The sequence below is a fragment of the Phascolarctos cinereus genome, unplaced genomic scaffold (assembly GCF_003287225.1).
Source record: "Phascolarctos cinereus isolate Bilbo 61053 unplaced genomic scaffold, phaCin_HiC Scaffold_726;HRSCAF=1367, whole genome shotgun sequence".
Classification (NCBI taxonomy): Eukaryota; Metazoa; Chordata; class Mammalia; order Diprotodontia; family Phascolarctidae; genus Phascolarctos; species Phascolarctos cinereus.
In genome coordinates this window covers 34,068,871-34,087,093 of record NW_027556098.1, presented here as the reverse complement: position 1 = coordinate 34,087,093, position 18,223 = coordinate 34,068,871, and the positions used below count along the sequence as shown (strand labels likewise).

At 36.3% G+C, this 18,223-nt stretch overlaps 1 protein-coding gene across 1 annotated transcript; it reads left to right on the top strand.

Annotated features, from left to right (window-relative positions):
• The first annotated feature begins 55 nt into the window (after window positions 1-55).
• COA5 (cytochrome c oxidase assembly factor 5) lies at window positions 56-13,559 on the top strand. The gene is made up of 3 exons (XM_020992817.2): window positions 56-157; window positions 10,597-10,680; window positions 13,294-13,559. Exons 1-3 carry the CDS (start codon window positions 56-58, stop codon window positions 13,333-13,335), a joined length of 228 nt encoding a protein of 75 aa, XP_020848476.1. The 3' UTR covers window positions 13,336-13,559.
• The last annotated feature ends 4,664 nt before the right edge of the window (window positions 13,560-18,223 follow it).

Below are 18,223 nucleotides of genomic sequence, written 5' to 3'. Positions count from 1 at the left end.
GCTCTTGGTCCTCTGAGTTGGAGGCTGCCTCGGCGGCGGCGGCAAGGGGGAGGTGATGCCCCGTTACTATGAGGACAAGCCGAAGGATTACGGCGCATGCGCCGGGTTGAAGGAGGATCTGGGGGCGTGCCTACTGCAGTCGGACTGTGTGCTCAAGGTAGCCCCAACCAACCGACGACCGTGGGGGAGGGGGTGTCGGGCCCCTCCAAGACTAGCTGCGCAGCACCATACCCCAACCCTCCTAGGGAAAGGCCCAGGCTCTCTGCCAGTTAGCGAAGCTTCTCCCTGGGCTCCTTGGGCTGGCCATGCCGCAGCCCCATCTTTGTGTCTCGGTGTTTGGGTGAGCTGGCCTGGCATGATCGACCAGCAATTAAAGTCTTAGAATATAGTCATAGAATAAGAGGTTTAGAGCTGCAAAGCACCTTAAAGATGATCCACCCCAAAGGCCTCCTTACAGAGCCAGAAACAGCTTGGAGAGACACAGTGACTTGTCCAAGTGCAGGCAGAAGCATGATTTGAACCCAGGTCTTGTGACTACAAATCAAAGACTTTTTACACGTTGCCGCAGGTCTTGGCAGCAGATGCTCATTCCCAGATCTTAGTACCCTCCCTTAATGATACCACTATTCAGCAAACATTAAGTATTGGCATCGTATTCGGAACCAGGTAAAAGATGGATAATTCTCAGTGTAGTGGGGAATATTTTAAGATTCATTTAGTGTAGATGCATCTGCTGACACAGCTCAGTTTTTCTATACCTTCTTTAGTAAATGGTTTCAGTTGTGAACATGAAGTTTGATCACATAATAGCTAAATTTCTGGCGATAAGCGTTTCAACACTTAGCTAGGGTGGTCATTGTTTTCCCCTATGGACCGGGTTCTTTCTTGAACTAATATCACCTTCTACAGCTTGTACTCTGCTGGCACATACTTTGCAAATCCAGGGCCACTTAATGAAGCATTGGAGGTGGACTTTAGCTGAAGACTCAGCTCTAATATAAAGATGTAGATAAATATATGCATACGTATACATACATGTGTGTATGTATATATACACACATGCACTTTGTGTGTGTATGTATAAAATGCATAAGAGTTGTTAGCATAATGCCATGTGAGATCTATGGGGGTGAAAGATCATGTTCCCTTGGGAGAATCAGGGAAGGTTTACAGGCTGAAAATGTTAAGTGGAATAGAGATCATGACCTCGATGTATAGGTTGCAAACCACAGTATCCTGTCTAGAGAACAGTCAGAATTTACTGAAGGGGAAATCTTGCTCTCTGCAGTGATCATGCAGAGCAGGTGGAACTTTGGTTAACTTCTTCCCAGTATATTAAAGTACCATTTCTATTGAAATAAAAGACAGAAACCTCACATAAAATATTCAGTAGCACATCTTAAGTACTGCTTGGTTTCAAAGCATCTGATACTAACTAGTTGAACCTGAAAAGTGATACTGGACATGATTAAAAGACCAAATAGTATATGTCTCCATTTTTTATCAGAACTCACATTTTGGATAGAGACAAGTTAGAGCAGGAAGGAACGTAAGCAATTATCTAGTCCATTTGACTGATGAGGAAATACTAGAGACTCACAGAAGTGAATCGATTTATTCAAGGTCACACAGCTATTATGTAGGACACCCAGGACCTGAACTTAGGTCTAGTTGTACCCATGTCTAGTCATTTTTCTGCTATACTGTACGAGCTTCCATTCAACAGACTAAAAAAGTGCAGTGCATTGTACTAGATTGGAGGAGGTACATTTAGACTGATGCCCTCTAGCTTACTAACAGATAATAAGAAATACATACAAAATAACTGTAACGTAATCCATTATAATTACATAAAGTTCAACTAGTATTCCATGAGTTTAGATGAAGGAGATGACACTGGGGGGGTTCCAACTTTTTTGCTCCCTCCCTTCCCTCGACCTTCCCCAAGACAGCAAGCAATGTAATATAGGTTACGTATGGATAGTCATGTTAAACATATTTCCACATTAGTTATGTTGTGAAAGAAGAATCAGAACAAAAGGGGAAAACCATGAGAAAGAAAAAACAAATGAAAATAGTATACTTTGATCTGCATTCAGACTTCATAGTTCTTTCTCTTGGTGTGAATAGCATATTCCATCATGAGTCTTTTGGAGTTGTCTGCGATCATTGCATTGCTGAGAAGAGCTAAGTCTATCATAGTTGATCATTGCATAATGTTATTGTTACTGTATACAGTGATCCCCCGGTTCTGCTCACTTCACTCAGCGTCGGTTCATATAAGTCCATGTTTTTTCTGAAATCCGCCTGCTCATCATTTCTTATGGCACAATAGAACTCCATTATGTTTTGTGTTTAGTATTTTTGCGTGCCTTTTAGATTTCATAGCAAAATTTGAAAGGAATTCTTATCAGAGTTAAAATGAGCATGAAAAACATACATTACAGTAATTAAGCATCATCAAGTAGAGGCTGATTTTGCAAACTTAATTTGTACTCGAGACTTCAACAAACAAAACTGTTCCAGAAAGCAGTATGCAGTACTGTCTTCTATGTTTAAGATGTCTTAAATAACTATACCTTTGTCCTACAAATTGAGAATTTGTATATTAAACATAACTTTATCCCATGAATTCATATATACTATTCCTTGTACACATCATTTGTTCACCAGTTTTATTTAAGCACCTGCTTTATAAAGAGTACTGTGTTAGGCACTAGGAGATGTATAAAGTTAGATAAGTTTAGGTAAGCTTGATGCACGTATATACTACTTTGTGATATTTTTAAAAAATTTTTTTACATGTATCTTATGTTTCACCATCTAATAATGACAAGAATTATAAAGGGCTTGTGTTTATAAAGCCAACTTTACTCACATTTGTGATATAGGTAATGCAAGTGTATTGCAGCCAGGTCCCTATTCGTGACAATAATGAATGGTCACATATATTTGAATTAACACTATTTGAAGCTATAATTATGAAAAATATGGTAATTCATTTTAGCCCAATGGAAATAGGCTATAAAATGTATTATTCCTGGTTGGTTTTTTTGGGGGGGAGGGGCTAGGCAGTGGGGTTAAGTGACTTGCCCAAGGTCACATAGCTAGTAAGTGTCTGAGGCCAGATTTGAACCCAGGTCCTCCTAACTCCAGGGCTGGTGCTCTATCTACTGTTCCACCTAGCTGCCCAGTATTATTCCTGATTTGCAGGTGATGAAATAGACTCAGGGAGGCAAATTGATTTACCTAGTCACACAGCTACTTAGTGTCAGAATTGGTATTTGAACACCCTATGTCCATTGTTCTTTTCTGTACCTGAATAGATATTCTCTTCATGATATCATTAAGTAATTCTGTGAAAACACAATACTAGGGGAAATGATATTACACAGGGCAGTTCTATAATATGAGTCATTGAGACTTCCAGCCAAAGTGGCTGCCTAAGTAAAAGCAGACACTTGAACTCCCACATACTGCCTCCAGGAAAAACCTAAAAATAGCTCAGACTGAATAATTCAATGAAAACAATAGGTGACTTCTGTCATGTCAAAACTGCACAAAAAGTTAGAATCCTACAAATAGGGCCTACTATATAAAACAGTGCTCATGCCCAGGCATGCAAGCCAGAAGTGTCACTGAAAATTACAATTGGACCAGAGATACTTGTAACATTCAGGTATCTATATTCAGAGGCAGTTAAGAGTAGAGTTCCTCCAGAAGGCCCCAGGGTGGCCAGAAATTTCATTGTGTAGACAGTTGTAGTTGTTCAGACTGTGACACCCCAAGCTCCAACATCCCTATTACTGTTATAAGACACCAAAGAGTACTTTGAAAGTTAAGTGCTCTGGATCTTAAATATCCAGGCATAATATCCAAAAATACTGCAAGTTGTAGACCCTAATCCTGGCAGAAAGCCCCAATTCAAGAAGTAAGGCTGGAGAGATGAGGAAACCAAAGAAGACACCACTATGAAGAATTGTTGTATTGGAAAAACATATCTAAAAATCTGTATCAAAAGGAGAGAATAATTCCACAAAAAAAAATACAAGTAGACCCCAAAAGGGAAAGTGGATTGTCTACAATGACTACATGATACCTAGAAGAAATGAAGCAAGAGATAAAAACAACAAATCTTCTGGAGGGGTGAGAATGGTAATAAAATCTGGAGAAAGCGTGGCCAGGAAAGGAATGAAACAGTTTATTCTTCTATTTCTTTCCTCCAGAGCTTTTGTACTTTCCCCCACCCACCCACCCTCTGCTTTTCAGCTCCATTTTATTTGTTTTCTTTTTCTACTAGAATGTCCTTAAGGACAGGAAATAAGGGCATTCTCTATCCCTACCACCTTGCACAGTCCCTGGCACATATTAAGCCTTTACTAAATGCTTGTTGGCTGCTTTTTGCCAAATCTGTTAGAACCAGATTGCAGAGTGAAACTAGAAGGAATCCATCAGTTATTTACTGAAAGAAACCCCAGAGATAACCTAACCAAAATCCAGATCTTCTTAGTCAAAAGGTAAGCAACCAGAAAGAAAGAATTCAAGACCAAGCAAACAAAGGATGACACAAGACTTGGCAGAATTCTTCTAAAAACAGGAGATCTTGGAATACAGTATTCTAAAAGGCAGAAGAAATGAGTCAACATCCAAGAATAACTCAGAAAAACTGAGTATAATTCTACAGGAGAAAAATAATGGATCTGCAGTTGACTAGCAAACTAGCAAGTATTTCTGTTGAGAAGACTGCAGCTGAGTTAGAATTCTGAATTACAAACAAGTCTCAGGAAATTTGAAAAGGTAAATTCATTTGAGGACTTGGAAGAAACAGAACCTGAATGTCTTCAAAATGTATTGAGGGAATTAAATAAGAAAAACTGGAATATTTGGAGAGGGTAGATTTGTTCTGAGGATTGTAAGAAAGGAAAAGGGAGAATAAAGAATATACTAATGTAGGAAGAAGGAAGAGAGGTGTAAAACTTCTGATAATTGGGTCCATGAAAAGAAAGGTATACAGGCATCAAAGAGAGAGTGAGAGGAGCAGGCATTAGATGATAATTTATGTCTGAGATAAATAGGGAATAGTTGAGTATGCTCTTGTGCCTACGTATGTGTGAAGCAAAGACAAGTTTGATGTGGAAGTACATGGAACTCCACAGGGAAGGAAACAGGTTTGTGGGGATAGGGAGAAGGGAGGTAAAAAGGATAGTGCCAGGGAGGGAATGGGACAAAGCAACACAAATTCATAATCCAGCAAAGGGTTGGAGTAGTTGAAAAGAACTGGAAACTAGGGTATGCCCATTAGTTGGAGAGTGGCTAAACAAAGTGTTATATGAATATAATGGAATATTATTGCCTCTTAAATGAGATAATTTCAGAGAATTCTTGATGTATTTTATTTGAAGCGAAGAAGAACCAAGACAGGAATTTAGGATTTGACAGTCTTGTAAAAGACTTAAGGCCTCTGACCAAAACAATAACCACCATGTTTTCAGAGGAGTTATGATGAAGCATGTTAACTGCCCCTGACATATTTGCTGGACTTAAGATGGAAAAGGAGACAGCTATTTTGATTGTAGCCACCATGCAGATTTGTTTCTGCTTGGCTATGCTTGTTACAGGGAGAAGGGGGATAGGGAAAGTTGTAATGGTGATGTCAAAGAAAAGAAATAAGAGGAATCATTGAAACATTTGAAAAAGTACACAGAGGAATACAGAAAGAAATTCAGAAGGAAGCATAGACAAGGAGGACAGTTTCGAAAATAGGTTATGTGGGTTTTTTAAAAGCAAGTGGTATGATAAATTCAGTTTCATATGTGATAATCTTTTTGTCTTATCTTTTCTGTAGAAATACTCATTTTTTGATGTTAAATTAATTTTTTTTGGTAAAAAGAACTGTTGACCAAACAATATTAAAATGAAGTTTGGAATTTGGATATAATGTTAGTGATATGGCAGAATGGCATTAGTCAGGACAAACGGGGAGAATATGCTTCCTTCTTTACTGCTTTGTCTCTCCCATCCTTCCTCCAATTGCACACCACCCCTGTGTAGAGGCCTATCTAACGAAATAATTATTAATTGAATTAATAATTGTTTTAGTCAGGATAGGTTGTTAAGTACACTAGCACAAAACTTTTAATAACAGAAAAGATAGTTCACTGCTCTAAATGCTTTAATTCAACTTGTAAAGTTTTAGACCTGACTTGTGTATAATGTCAGTTATTTCCCATAGAAATTGCAGTGTTTCCTGTAGCTTTTGGTATGGTCAATCTACTTCAATTATTTAAACTAAATAGATAATAATAAGATAAAAATAATTCAGATACTCATTAAAGATAATTATATCCTTATTTCATCATGTAATTTGGGGGGAAAAGACAATATAACCTACTCGTACTAGTGTTGTTTAGTTACTCTTTTGTGTGTGGTGTTGCTCAGTCGTCACTAACTCCTTGTGACCCCATTTGGGGTTTTCCTGGCAAAGGTAATGAAGTGTCTTGCTGTTTCCCTTTCCAGCTCATTTTACAGATGAGGAAACTGAGGCAAACAGGGTTTAAGTAATTTGCTTAGGGTCACACAGCTAGAGGCTGGATTTGAACCCAGGTCTTTCTTACCTAAGCCTGGCACTCTGTCCTCTTAATCACCTAGCTGCCCTTATTGGTAAACTTAGGTGTAGGGTTTATGTCTAATTTTAATGTCAAATTTAATTTTGACATTTTAAAAATAAAAATTTTATTATAAACTTAATATAGCTTTTCCAGGGTGATTTGATGGACAGAATGCTGGCTCTAGAATCTGATTTCAAATCCTGCCTCTCACACTTAATATGTGTGTCATCTTGGGCAAGTCATTAACTTTCTTGGGCCTCCATTTCCTAATCTATAAAATGAAGGGGATGGCCTCTGAAGTCCCTTCCATCTCTAGATCTATTGTCCTATAACAAAAATAAATAATCAGAAAAACAGACAAGATGAAGAATAAGATTTTCTCACTATTATCATTTTGGAAGATAGAATTTACAAATAAAAAAGACATTTTTGTTTTGTGTTCCTTTTCAGATTTGTATGAAATTCTACCTTTGGTTTAGTTTCTTTCTTTGTTTTTTAAATATATAATTGTTGTCGATGTTTATACAGGTCTGGTTCTGCTGTTCTAATTTTGCATCACATAAATCAATCAAGAAGTTATTAAATGCCTAATATGTGTTAGGCACTCTGCTAGGCACTGGGGATACAAATACAATACGTGAAACAATCCTTACTTGAAAGGAGCTGACTTTTAGTGGAGGAGACAACAAGGCCATAGATACTTTGAAAAAATAAAAAGTGAATCCGTATTTCCTTGTATATTTCATATTTCTATTTTTGGCATTATAATATTCTGTTATATTAATATGCCATAATTCATCTTCTCTCCAGTTTTTGATGTATTGGTTGACTGTAATTTTTGTTGTTTCATGTAGATGACTTTTAAGTATTTTTATAAATGGGCCATTTTTCAGTTTTTGCGGTATTTTAAGATTAAAGGCCTAATAATGAAATTTTAGGATTGAAGGGTTTGTGGCCCATAGTATGTTGTATGTTGTTTTCCGGAATGTATGCCAGTCCTGTCAAGTAATATATTGGAGTGTTTATTTCCCCACAGACCTATAAACATTTAATTTGATCATTTTTTGCTATTGAATAGCTGCTTTCAAACATGTTTTATAATAGATTGAGAGGCCAATTGCAAAGATGTTCCCTAAGTTATGAATATTTATCTTATGAACATCTGAACACATCGATGAAGATTGTTCCATAACCCTTAATTCAAACTGTCTTCAGTTTTGTGATGTATCATTTAGTGGCAGTTAATACCAAGTGTTTAAACCCAGTCCTCTTTTCTTGACTGTCTTAGTTACTTCAAGAAGAGTACACTGTAATTCTCTAGTCTCCCCTCCCTCTTTATTCTGTTTTTTATTTTTCATAGATTAGTTCTTCCTACTCCAGGTTCATGTCTTTTCTGCTTATATATACACACACATACTTTTAATTCCTTTATTTCTAACTTTTACCTAATTTCACTAAGAAAAATGGCTCTCATTCTATCTCCTTTCCAGATTTCCCTAAGATATTTTTAACTGTCCCCAAAACCCAGTGCCTTTAATTCACTTCTCTGAGCCTCTCTCTCTTATCAGAAGGAGAAGAGGTTGAATTAGATGATTTACAAGGTCCTACCTTAGGTCTAAGACTTTTTGATCTTAAAAACATTTCAGGTCCTTTTTAGAATCTTTACAAGTCTTCATTGACCTCTCCTAATTTGCTGTTAAGTACCAACATTTAATATAAAGCATGATTTTTTTTTCTTTTTTGCTTTTTGGTGAGGCAGTAGGGGTTAAGTGACTTAGTCAGGGCCACATAGCTATTAAGTGTCAAGTGTCTGAGGCCAGAGTTGAACTCAGGTCCTTCTGACTCCAGGGCCAGTGCTCTATCCACTGCACCACCTAGCTGCCCCAAAGCATGAGTCTTCTAAAGAGGCTTGAGAGTATAATGAAAAGGGCACTGGTCTTGAGGTAAGAAGACATAGGTTTGTGTTCAGCCAGTGATGCTTGCTTACTAACTTTACCCTGAAGAAATCTTTCCTTTTTGTGCCCCACATATCATTATCAGAGAAATGAGGGAGAACAGGGAAATACTTAAATCACAGGATTACTTTGAGGAAAGCATTTTGTAAACCTTTTAAAGCATTATGTAAATGTGAGCTATCTTATGTGATTTTTTTTGGTATTGTAACTATTATTTTCTACTGATACAGTAAATGTGCAATATTTATAATAGTACATTATAGATTAAATTGGTTTTGTGGTCCTTCTTGTGAACCTGACCACCATTTAGAACAGGCCTGCACAACTTGCAACCCATGGGCCGCTTATGGCATGCCAAAGGATTTTGGGCAACCTTTGAAAAACATAGAGGAAAATATCTTTGTATGTAGAGGAAATCCTTTGGTGTGCTGTAGGCAGCCTAAGCGGCCCACTGGCCACGAGTTGTGCACGCCTGATTTAGAACATTGTTTCTGTGAGAAAAATGTGTTGAGTCCAAATTAAAATGTTTGTTGAATTAAAATTTGTAAATTAGAGACCATTTATATTGATTCAGCAATAGAAAGAATGACAAATTTATAGTCTGAGAACCTGGGTCCGTGTTCCCATTTTGCCATTTGCTGCTTGTGAGACTTGGGGCAGATCCCTTAACTTTTCTAGGCCGTAGCTTCCTTGTCTGGAAAATGAAGTAGTTGCTCTAGATGACCTATAACCTAGCTTTGTATTTTTTAAGAGTGTTATAGTTAGAAGATTATAATCTCATCACTAAAAGACTGGCCACTAATGGTTTTGTTGATGATAGTAGCTTATTGGGGGCAGCTAGGTGGCGCAGTGGTTACAGCACCGCCTCTGAAATCGGGAGGACCTGAGTTCAAATTTGGGCTCAGACCAAACACTTGACACTTATTAGCTGTGTGACCCTGGGGAAGTCACATAACCCCAATTGCCAAAAAACAAAATGAAAGACAGTAGCAGCTTATAAATCATTTACTAAGGTGCACAGGGACTATGGCAGGGGTGTACTAAGGCAAGTTATAGAAAACTTGTGAGAGCCCATTGTTAAATTTTCAGTATCAACATTTACACCTCAGACATTGACAATTGCTACAATTCAGCGCTTGTTTGTCCAAATTAGAAAGGATTAATAATGCAGATTATACAGAAGAGTCTGTCTGAATACTTCCCTCCCGCCCCAAGCTGGTTTTCAAGCATTTATTAGTATATAGTTTTTCTGTACTCTCTGAGAAGATTAAAATTGATCTTGTATCATTTTCTTATTGATTCTATTTACAATTAATTGATTTTGTCCTGTAACTGCTTTTGTCCTATAATTGCTTAAGTCATGGTTCTTTTGTCTCTAAATTTCAGAATTCAGCTGGCCTGTAATGGCCTGTAATTTTAGAAATCCCACTCTCTTACTAATCACTGATCTATTCTTGCTTTAAGGAATTTAGCTGTTCTTGGGGAATGTGTGTGAACACGAATGAGTTGGGTCTAGTATCTTTACACCATGAAGTCATTCTTCAGGGATGTCTGGTTTGCTGTCCAAAAGAGACCAGTCTGTTATCTTTCAACCTTGCACTTGGACTTAAACAATGAGTATTTCTTAGGCAATGGGAAAAGAGAGGGTTGTTGCCACCCTCCATTACCAAACTTCACTGAGCCTTGGCTCTGTAACCAGTCATGTTGTCCTCAATCCCTGATGTCATCTGCCTTATTGTGTTCTTTGTTCTGTATTCCTCAAAATCCATAAAAGGGGAACTGTCCTTTTCCTCGGGGTCTTTGGCATAAATGGAGGTAAATCATCGACCCATTTATTGACAAGCAGCATGATAAATGTTATTTTGCTTGAAGAATTGTCTCAGTTTACCCTTCGTGTTAAATTTAACCCATAATGCCGTGTTGATTAAACTGTAGAGAATTTGGAAGTATTGATGAAATAGTAGATGTTGTATTTGTGTTTTTTTGTGAGGGAATTTCCCAGATAGTCACTTTCAATGTCTTATATGTTACAGGAAGGAAAAACTCCTCGACAGTGTTTGAAGGAAGGAAACTGCAAAGCTTTGAAATATTCATTCTTTGAATGCAAAAGGTCAATGGTAAGTGGTTATCCAGTAAGCTAGAAATTAGAAATGGTGAGATATTCATTTGATGAATTGCGATTCAGTTGTTTTATAAGCTATACTAAGGAAAAATATGTCGAGGTAATTTTTTCAATTTTCTTACTTAGTGGTGAAAAATTCCTTGCAATGAGTGAAAAGTCAAGTGACATTTGAGTGAATCTCACAAACTATTGCAGTTGCTGAAAATCTCTGGTATTATTTTGCTTCTACCGTTCTTTAATAGTAGTGTTAATTATCCAGCCTATTTGTTCTTAGGAGTTTTAATAAGTGTCATATTAGGTCTTGGTGAGAGTAGGTGGGCAAAAGTTGCTTTAAGTCACTGAATTCGAGCTAGTAAGTACCTGCTCTGAGCCTGGTCTTGTGCAGATATGTGAAGGAGAGAAAGGTTCTGGCTTAGAATGATTAGAAGCAGTGGAAGTGACTTGGGAAGAATGGAAAGAATGTCATTTACCAGTGTCGAAGAAGTTAGAGGTTTGGCCATCTATGAAACATTATATAAGTGGCAAAAGAAAATTCAAAAGGGGAAACAGATGAGCAAAGTAATATTGTCATTGTGTTAAATTTAATAATATATACTTTAGAAAACAAGCTTTGTAGTAGAGATTCACAGTTTCTTACACAATCATCTTTTTCTTTGTGTGTGAGAATGTTTGTTGATTTTTCAGTTCATAATAAAAAAGAATATTAAAAATGAAGTTAGAAGTCTGCTCTAAGATCTTTTCAAGCTTTACAATTCTGTAATTCTCTAAAATAAAAGATGATACAGTGAGAGCAAGTGAGGAAAATTTTTGGCAGGATGATAAGATTTCTGGAAGACTTCTGGTGCTCTAAGACATTCATTCCTGGGGAAAAGGATGTATAGCCCACTTAATGTTAATAATTATTCCAGCTCATATTTTTAAAATACTTTTAAGGTTTGCAAAGTGATTTCCTCATAAAAACCCTGTGAGGTGGATAGTAAAGAATTATTATTCCCATTTTAAAGATGAGAGATTAAGAGGTTAAGTTTTAAACACAAAGAGATTAAGATTAAGCTGAAGGTCACCCAGGTAATTGGGTTCTTAAACCTGGATCATCTCACTTAAAACTATTGATGGAGAGAATCGCACCACAATGTCCACTCTATCCATTAAAATCTACTTTTAATCCCAAACTAGTTTATATTAACATGATTGATATACTGGGGAACATTTTGAGAATAAGGTGAATTTAGAGTTTGTTTCTGAGTGATTTCTTCCTTGAGAAACAGCAAGAAAACTAAAAATTGCACCACTCACAATAATTCACAAGCTACAATCCTTCTGATGCCCGTTTCCACAAGCAAACTTGACGTCTTTGTCCAGGTAAAGTGCGTTTTTGGTGCAGTTTGGAGCTGTAAGCAGAGCAGTGCTGCTGTCCTCACCCCACCCTTTTATGCCGACCTCTAGCTTCCTAGGCCCAGACCCGGAGTTGCGGCCTGCCCAACTTGCTTGTGCAATCGGAAGCATAGACCAAACAGTTGCAGCTCGAGGCCAAGGACATGGCAACTATTTATTGTAGTACTTATGTATGTCTTAACCATTTGACATACGTAAAACTATGCTTTATTTATGTTTTACTGATGAAGTTTTTGAACATTGTGCTCCAGCCCCGTTTTCCCCATAAGATAAGTGGGGTTTTTTTGTGCAGTTTTGCATATCAAGGTGTTTTTTTGTGTCATGCTATAGAAGAACTCACAGTATATTTTAATATTTACCTAAGCAAAATTCAATTAGCTTAACTGTGAGTCTCTATTTCATATAGCTTGTTTTCTAAAGTATATATTAAGTTTAACTCAGTGGCATGAACATTACCCTACTTATTTGTTCCCTTTTTAATTTTTTTTTTTGCTCTTTTTGCAATGTTTCATTGATTTTATCTTTTCCAGAAAACAACATAAATAATTTTGTAGTTTTCTGTGTTCTTACTTCCCTGCATTGGTGCTAATAACGTAGAGTTGGCTACCACCCACAGGATCATAGGTTGAGAACTGGAAGGGACCTCATAAGCTATCTAGTTAAGTTTCTTCCTTCTCCTGCCTCTGTTTGACAGATGAGGACAGTAAAACCCAGGTGATTAGGTGATGTACCCACCATCATATAAGAAGGAGTATCTGAGGCAGAGTCAAACCCAGGTCCTTTGAACAGAACCAGTATTGTACCATGCTAGTTTTAAAGAAAATGATTGCTGGTTTAATTTTAAAGACACTTTTTTTTTTGTTTGTGTGCGTTTGTTTTTGCCTAGGCAGTGGGGTTAAGTGACTTGCCCTGGGTCACACAGCTAATAAGTGTATGTGTCTGAGGTCGTATTTGAACTCAGGTCCTCCTGACTTCAGGGCTGGTGCTCTATCCACTGCGCCACCTAGCTGCCCCTAGATAAACTTTTAATTGTAACTTCTGTACCCATTACTTTGTTTTTTCAGGTGGGTGGTGGGAAGGATATCTCTAGTATTTGCTTTGCCTTGTCCTGAAGTTTAGTTTGTTTTACTCTTAATATGACAGCCCTTAATAGAAGTTGTATTCAGTAATGTATCTTTTACAAGATGTTTGATTTAACTCTTTTTGTTTTTAGTTGGATACCAGATCAAGATTCAGAGGAAGAAAAGGATATTGACGCTTTTCTCTTAGAACCAAGATTGAAACAACATGGGTTCATCATTTAGAAAGCATGGCTATATTTTCACTTCATACATTCAGTTGAACAATTTTGTCATTGTTTTTTAAGGGAAAAAAGAAATGAATCCTGCTTTTTGAACACTGACGGAAATTGATCTGTGTTCAGCTTAATTAAACAGATGTAAAATATGCGTATAATAAATTTTCAGAATTCTAAACAAATTAATTTTTAGAAAATTTATTCAAATGACAAAGACCATATTTCTAATAATACTAGCTAGATCAGTGATATAATGGATGCTGCAAACATAACTTGGAACTGAGTGGGAAAATGTACAGAAAGTTTACTTAAATCGTTCTCTTTTTTTGTCCTCAAACTTCTAAGGTTTAAATATAGAGAGTTGTGTTCAGCTTCTTGGAGAGATAATTATATATTCCTAGTTGATCACTTTGAGAATTTAAAAAAAAACTTTACCCTCAGTTATGTTTTAACTTGAAATAACAAAGTCATCTTTTTAGTTAATTTTGTTAATTTTTTTGAAGAAAGTGGACTGCTATTCTATTTTTTAAAAAGTTATTAGGAAAGTAACAATTTCTGTTCTAATCATCAGCTTGAACAACAGTAACAAAAAGTTATTTTTTTAAAAAAAAGACCTGGCTAGACTTGAGAATAGATGATAAAAGTTGTATACCCAAGGTAAGATGGATTTTTAAAAGTAATTAAAATGAAAAAATTATCTTCAGCATTAGAGAATAAGTGTAGAAACTAAAGTATTACTTTAAAAACTTGAGATCATAGCAGTTAGTCACTAGTCTCTGCTTTGATATATTACAAAAGGACTGTTTTTTTCTAGTGTAAAAGTGAAAGTTTAAAAAACTTTTTCTTTGATAGACCCTATGTAATCTGTGTGAAAGTTGTCTGTGTCATCTCCCCGTATTATTCTCTTGTCCTTCCACAGATGCTCCCTAGAGGAGCATCAAATGCACGGAGGGCCTTCCTCCTGTTCTTTTTAACGTCTGGAAGATGCCATTATAGAACTCTGGCTATCTGGGTGTTGTCTTTCATTCTTACTACCTGCCTAGTCAGTCTTTTATTCTCATCTTTTCCTAAGTGATATTTTTTATGGTCCTTCTGACATGCAAATTAAGGTCTACTTATTTAGATTGTCATCATCATTGATGATATGTCATATGATTAGAGGAATATTGTGTTAAAGAGATGGATTTTTGCAGCACTGAGCAGCTTGGGATCCCTTTGGATTCCCAAATACTATCTAACCCAGTTTTCTCCTGCTCTCAGATCTAGGCCAAACTCACTGCCTCATTGTAGTTCCCCTTCAAGATATTGAGTATGTTTAAAGAAGTTAAATTGATACAGCATTCCTAAAAAATGATGAGAATCATGTGTCCTGTACTTAAGGACAGATTTCTCCTTTGAAGGAGGCAGATGTCATCAGTCACAAAATAGCATTTGTTAAAGCAGCCACAATTTGCCAAGAGGCTATTTTATAGAGTTAGGAAAAACTATGTTTCTTTCTTCATTCAGCAGACATATAGAAATAATCCAATTCAAATATATCCTTTGTGTATGGCAGTGCTAGACCTCTTTTATCTAGCTTTTTTAGGGAATAAGGTGTTCCATATAAGTGAATTTTCTGAATAAGTATAAATATCCTTTTAAATTACCCAATTTTAATACTTCCTGGTTTCTTAGAGCATACTGGACATCAATTCAATTCCAAAAGCATTTATTAAGTAACTCTTTTGTGAAAGATACTTTATTAAGAATTGGGGATACAGAGATGAAATACAATACAGTTCCTGCACACAAAGAAATGATAATCTGTGTATATTAGCAATAATAAAGTAATATGTATTTTTATATGCTTATTATAAGTGTATTTAAAATATTTCTCTGCAGGAAATAATGATATTAACATTTTCTTAATGACAGTGTCATTCTCAATTATTTCATTCAGAAGAAAATAGTGATGACTTAAAGAGCTCTTGAGTAACATAGTAACACTTTGCCCCTGTACCAAATGACCTCAGTATGTTATTTTTAATACATCCTGCTTTTTGCAACTTTTCTGCCTTCCCTACCAAACTGTCAGTATATCTACCTCCAAAACCCCCATATTCCTTACTCCTTTTATTTCTTGTATCTAAACTACTGCTGTTTGATGACATAAAATGGAAAAAAAATTTGCAAAACAAAATTAGTGCAATTAAAATTAAAAGAGAAACTCAACTGAGAGAAAAACTTGCAAATTTCTTGGAGAAAGTTTGCTATCCAAGATGGGTATGTGTATATACACATATATATATGGAATTCATAGAAACATGAGAGCAAGAATCATTCTTCAATAGATAGAGGATATCAGCAGGCACTTTTCAGAGGGAAAAAAGGCAAGCTACCAACAACCATAAAAAAAAATGCTTCAAAATACTAGGAGAAATACAAGTTAAAACCACTTTGGTCCCCCAGAATGTTTGTTGGATTGGCAAAGATAACAAAGTTCCACCTGGAGGAACCGTGAGAAGCACACTAATGCACTTTTGGTGAATCAATAGTTCAACCATTCTGGAAAGCATTTTGGATCTACATCCCAAAAGTCACTGAACATGCCTACCCTTTGGCCCTTTGAAACCATATGAGGCTTATACACTAAAGAGACAGCAGGGTATAATGGAAAGATTACTGGACTTAGAGGCAGAAAGACATGAGTTCTAATATTGCCTCACAAACTTAGTAGCTATGTGAATGAGTTATTTAAACTTTGGACATCAGTTCCCTCATTTGTAAAGTGAGGAGATTAGACTTGAAAGCTTCTAAGGACTCTTTCAAATCTAAATCTGATCTAAGATCCTATGAGGAAAAGAGAGAAAATACACATATAAAATATTTGTAGCCACTCTTTTTATTATAGCAAAGAACAATAAATTCTCCATTAGTTGGGGATAGCAAAAGAAATTATGGCAAATGAATATAGTATAATATTATTGCACCCTAACAAAGAAGGGTGGGATTTATTTTGGGTGATTGTCCCTATTTATTACAAGATAGTGCTTTTATTTTACTCTTCATTTGAAGGCAGAGTTAGGGAGTGAGTGGTAAGAATGGCAATAGTAATACTTTAAGGAAGAAAAGAAAGAAAAAATTATTAATGAATCATTGAAAACAAGAGCAGAGGGGGATAGACAAGACAGTTTTGAAGCTACCATTTTAAATTTGAATTAAAAAAACTCCAAAGTTTACTTAGTGGGGAAAAACTGCAGCATATAATTCAAATTTAGTTTAGTCTCTCCCCCACCCCTTTTTTTGTTTTGTTTTTGGAGGTAATTGGGGTTAAGTGACTTGCCTAGGGTCACACAGCTAGCAGGTGTCTGAGGCTGGATTTGAACTCGGGTCCTCTTGACTCCAGGGCGAGTACTCTTATCTTCTGTGCCATCTAGCTGAACCCTTTTTTTTCCTGTAGTTCATGTTTGTTAGTATTCTTTAAGTACATTTTAATCAAAATATTTTATGAAAAATTGTTTACAATAAAAATTGTAAGTACTCCATATGAATGTAGTACAACATTACTGTGCTCTAAGAAATGGCCAGTGTGACAGATTGAGAAAAATCTGGTAAGACCCAGAAAGTAGTGAACAGAAACAGGAAAACAATTTATACAAAGGCTACAACTGCAATGCTTGAGAACTGTAATATGCAATAACCTCTTAGAATTCTCTAAGACTGGTGGTGAAGTATGATTACTACCTTTTGACATGGAGGTGCAGAATGAGACATAGATATGTGTACGGACAGCCAATGTGTGGGTTTGTTTTGTTTGATTATATTTATTACAAAGGAAATTTTTTATTTTTTTCTAGGAGAGAGTTATAAGAAACAGGTAACTGCTGATGGCTATAACAAAAAAGTACATATAATATATCTTAAAATACACAAGAAGAAATTTCAGAAGGGGACATAGACAAACAGAGCAGTGTTAGAACTACTGAGCTAAATTTAATTCATACTTCTTAGAAGGGCTGTCTGTAACAGAGATGTATGTGTTATACATAATCCTCTTTCTGTTTTTAATGTAAGGAAATGTTCATATTTGTCACTGTTTATAATTATAAGTTCATAATAAAAACAAAATTTAAAAACTAGTAGTTGAGAAATAGAATCTGAAAGATTTTTTTACTTTACTATATAATATTTTTGACCCTCAATTTTTTTTTGTGGGGGGGGAAAGCTACGTCATGGGGTTAAGTGACTTGCCCAGGGTCACACAGCTAGTAAGTGTCATGTGTCTGAGGCCGGATTTGAACTTAGGTCCTCCCAAATCCAGGGCCCGTATTCTATCCACTGCGCCACTTAGCTGGCCCCAATCCTCAATTTTGGAAGCCTCTCCTATGTATGTCAGGATTCTTAGCAGTGTTCCAAGTAGTTGAAGCTCCACTTAAGTAGAATTACATTTATGTAAATACAAATGTCAAAAACAAACTTATGAACAAGTGCCATGCTCTCAAATGACATTGGGAAGATCACATTCTTGAACTCGGCGTCTTCTGTGGCATAATCTCCTTTAGGGTAGAGCTAAAAGCTCATCTAGGCACATGATATTAAAAACGATTGTCCATTTAGGCCTGACAGTCTGGTAAATGAGTTCTGATTTTACCTTTGTCTGTGACTGGTTCTATATCCTTGTGCTAGTCATGTAAGCTGTCACCCTATTTTTTTTTAAAAAAAGGCTGTGCAGTTCAGTCATTTTTTCTGTCATGCCTTATCCTTCATGAGCTTATTTGGAGTCTTCTTAGCAAAGATACTGAAATGGTTTGCCATTTCCTCCTCCAGCTCATTTCACAGATGAGGAAACTAAGGCAAGAAAGGTTAA

What these genes read in the sequence shown, in the direction of transcription:
- COA5 (XM_020992817.2), top strand. Translation starts at nt 56, where the DNA reads ATGCCCCGTTACTATGAGGACAAGCCGAAGGATTACGGCGCATGCGCC. An exon ending in AGTCGGACTGTGTGCTCAAG is followed by an intron (nt 158 to 10,596) that starts GTAGCCCCAACC and finishes TATATGTTACAG; the next exon opens with GAAGGAAAAACTCCTCGACA. An exon ending in TTGAATGCAAAAGGTCAATG is followed by an intron (nt 10,681 to 13,293) that starts GTAAGTGGTTAT and finishes TTTTGTTTTTAG; the next exon opens with TTGGATACCAGATCAAGATT.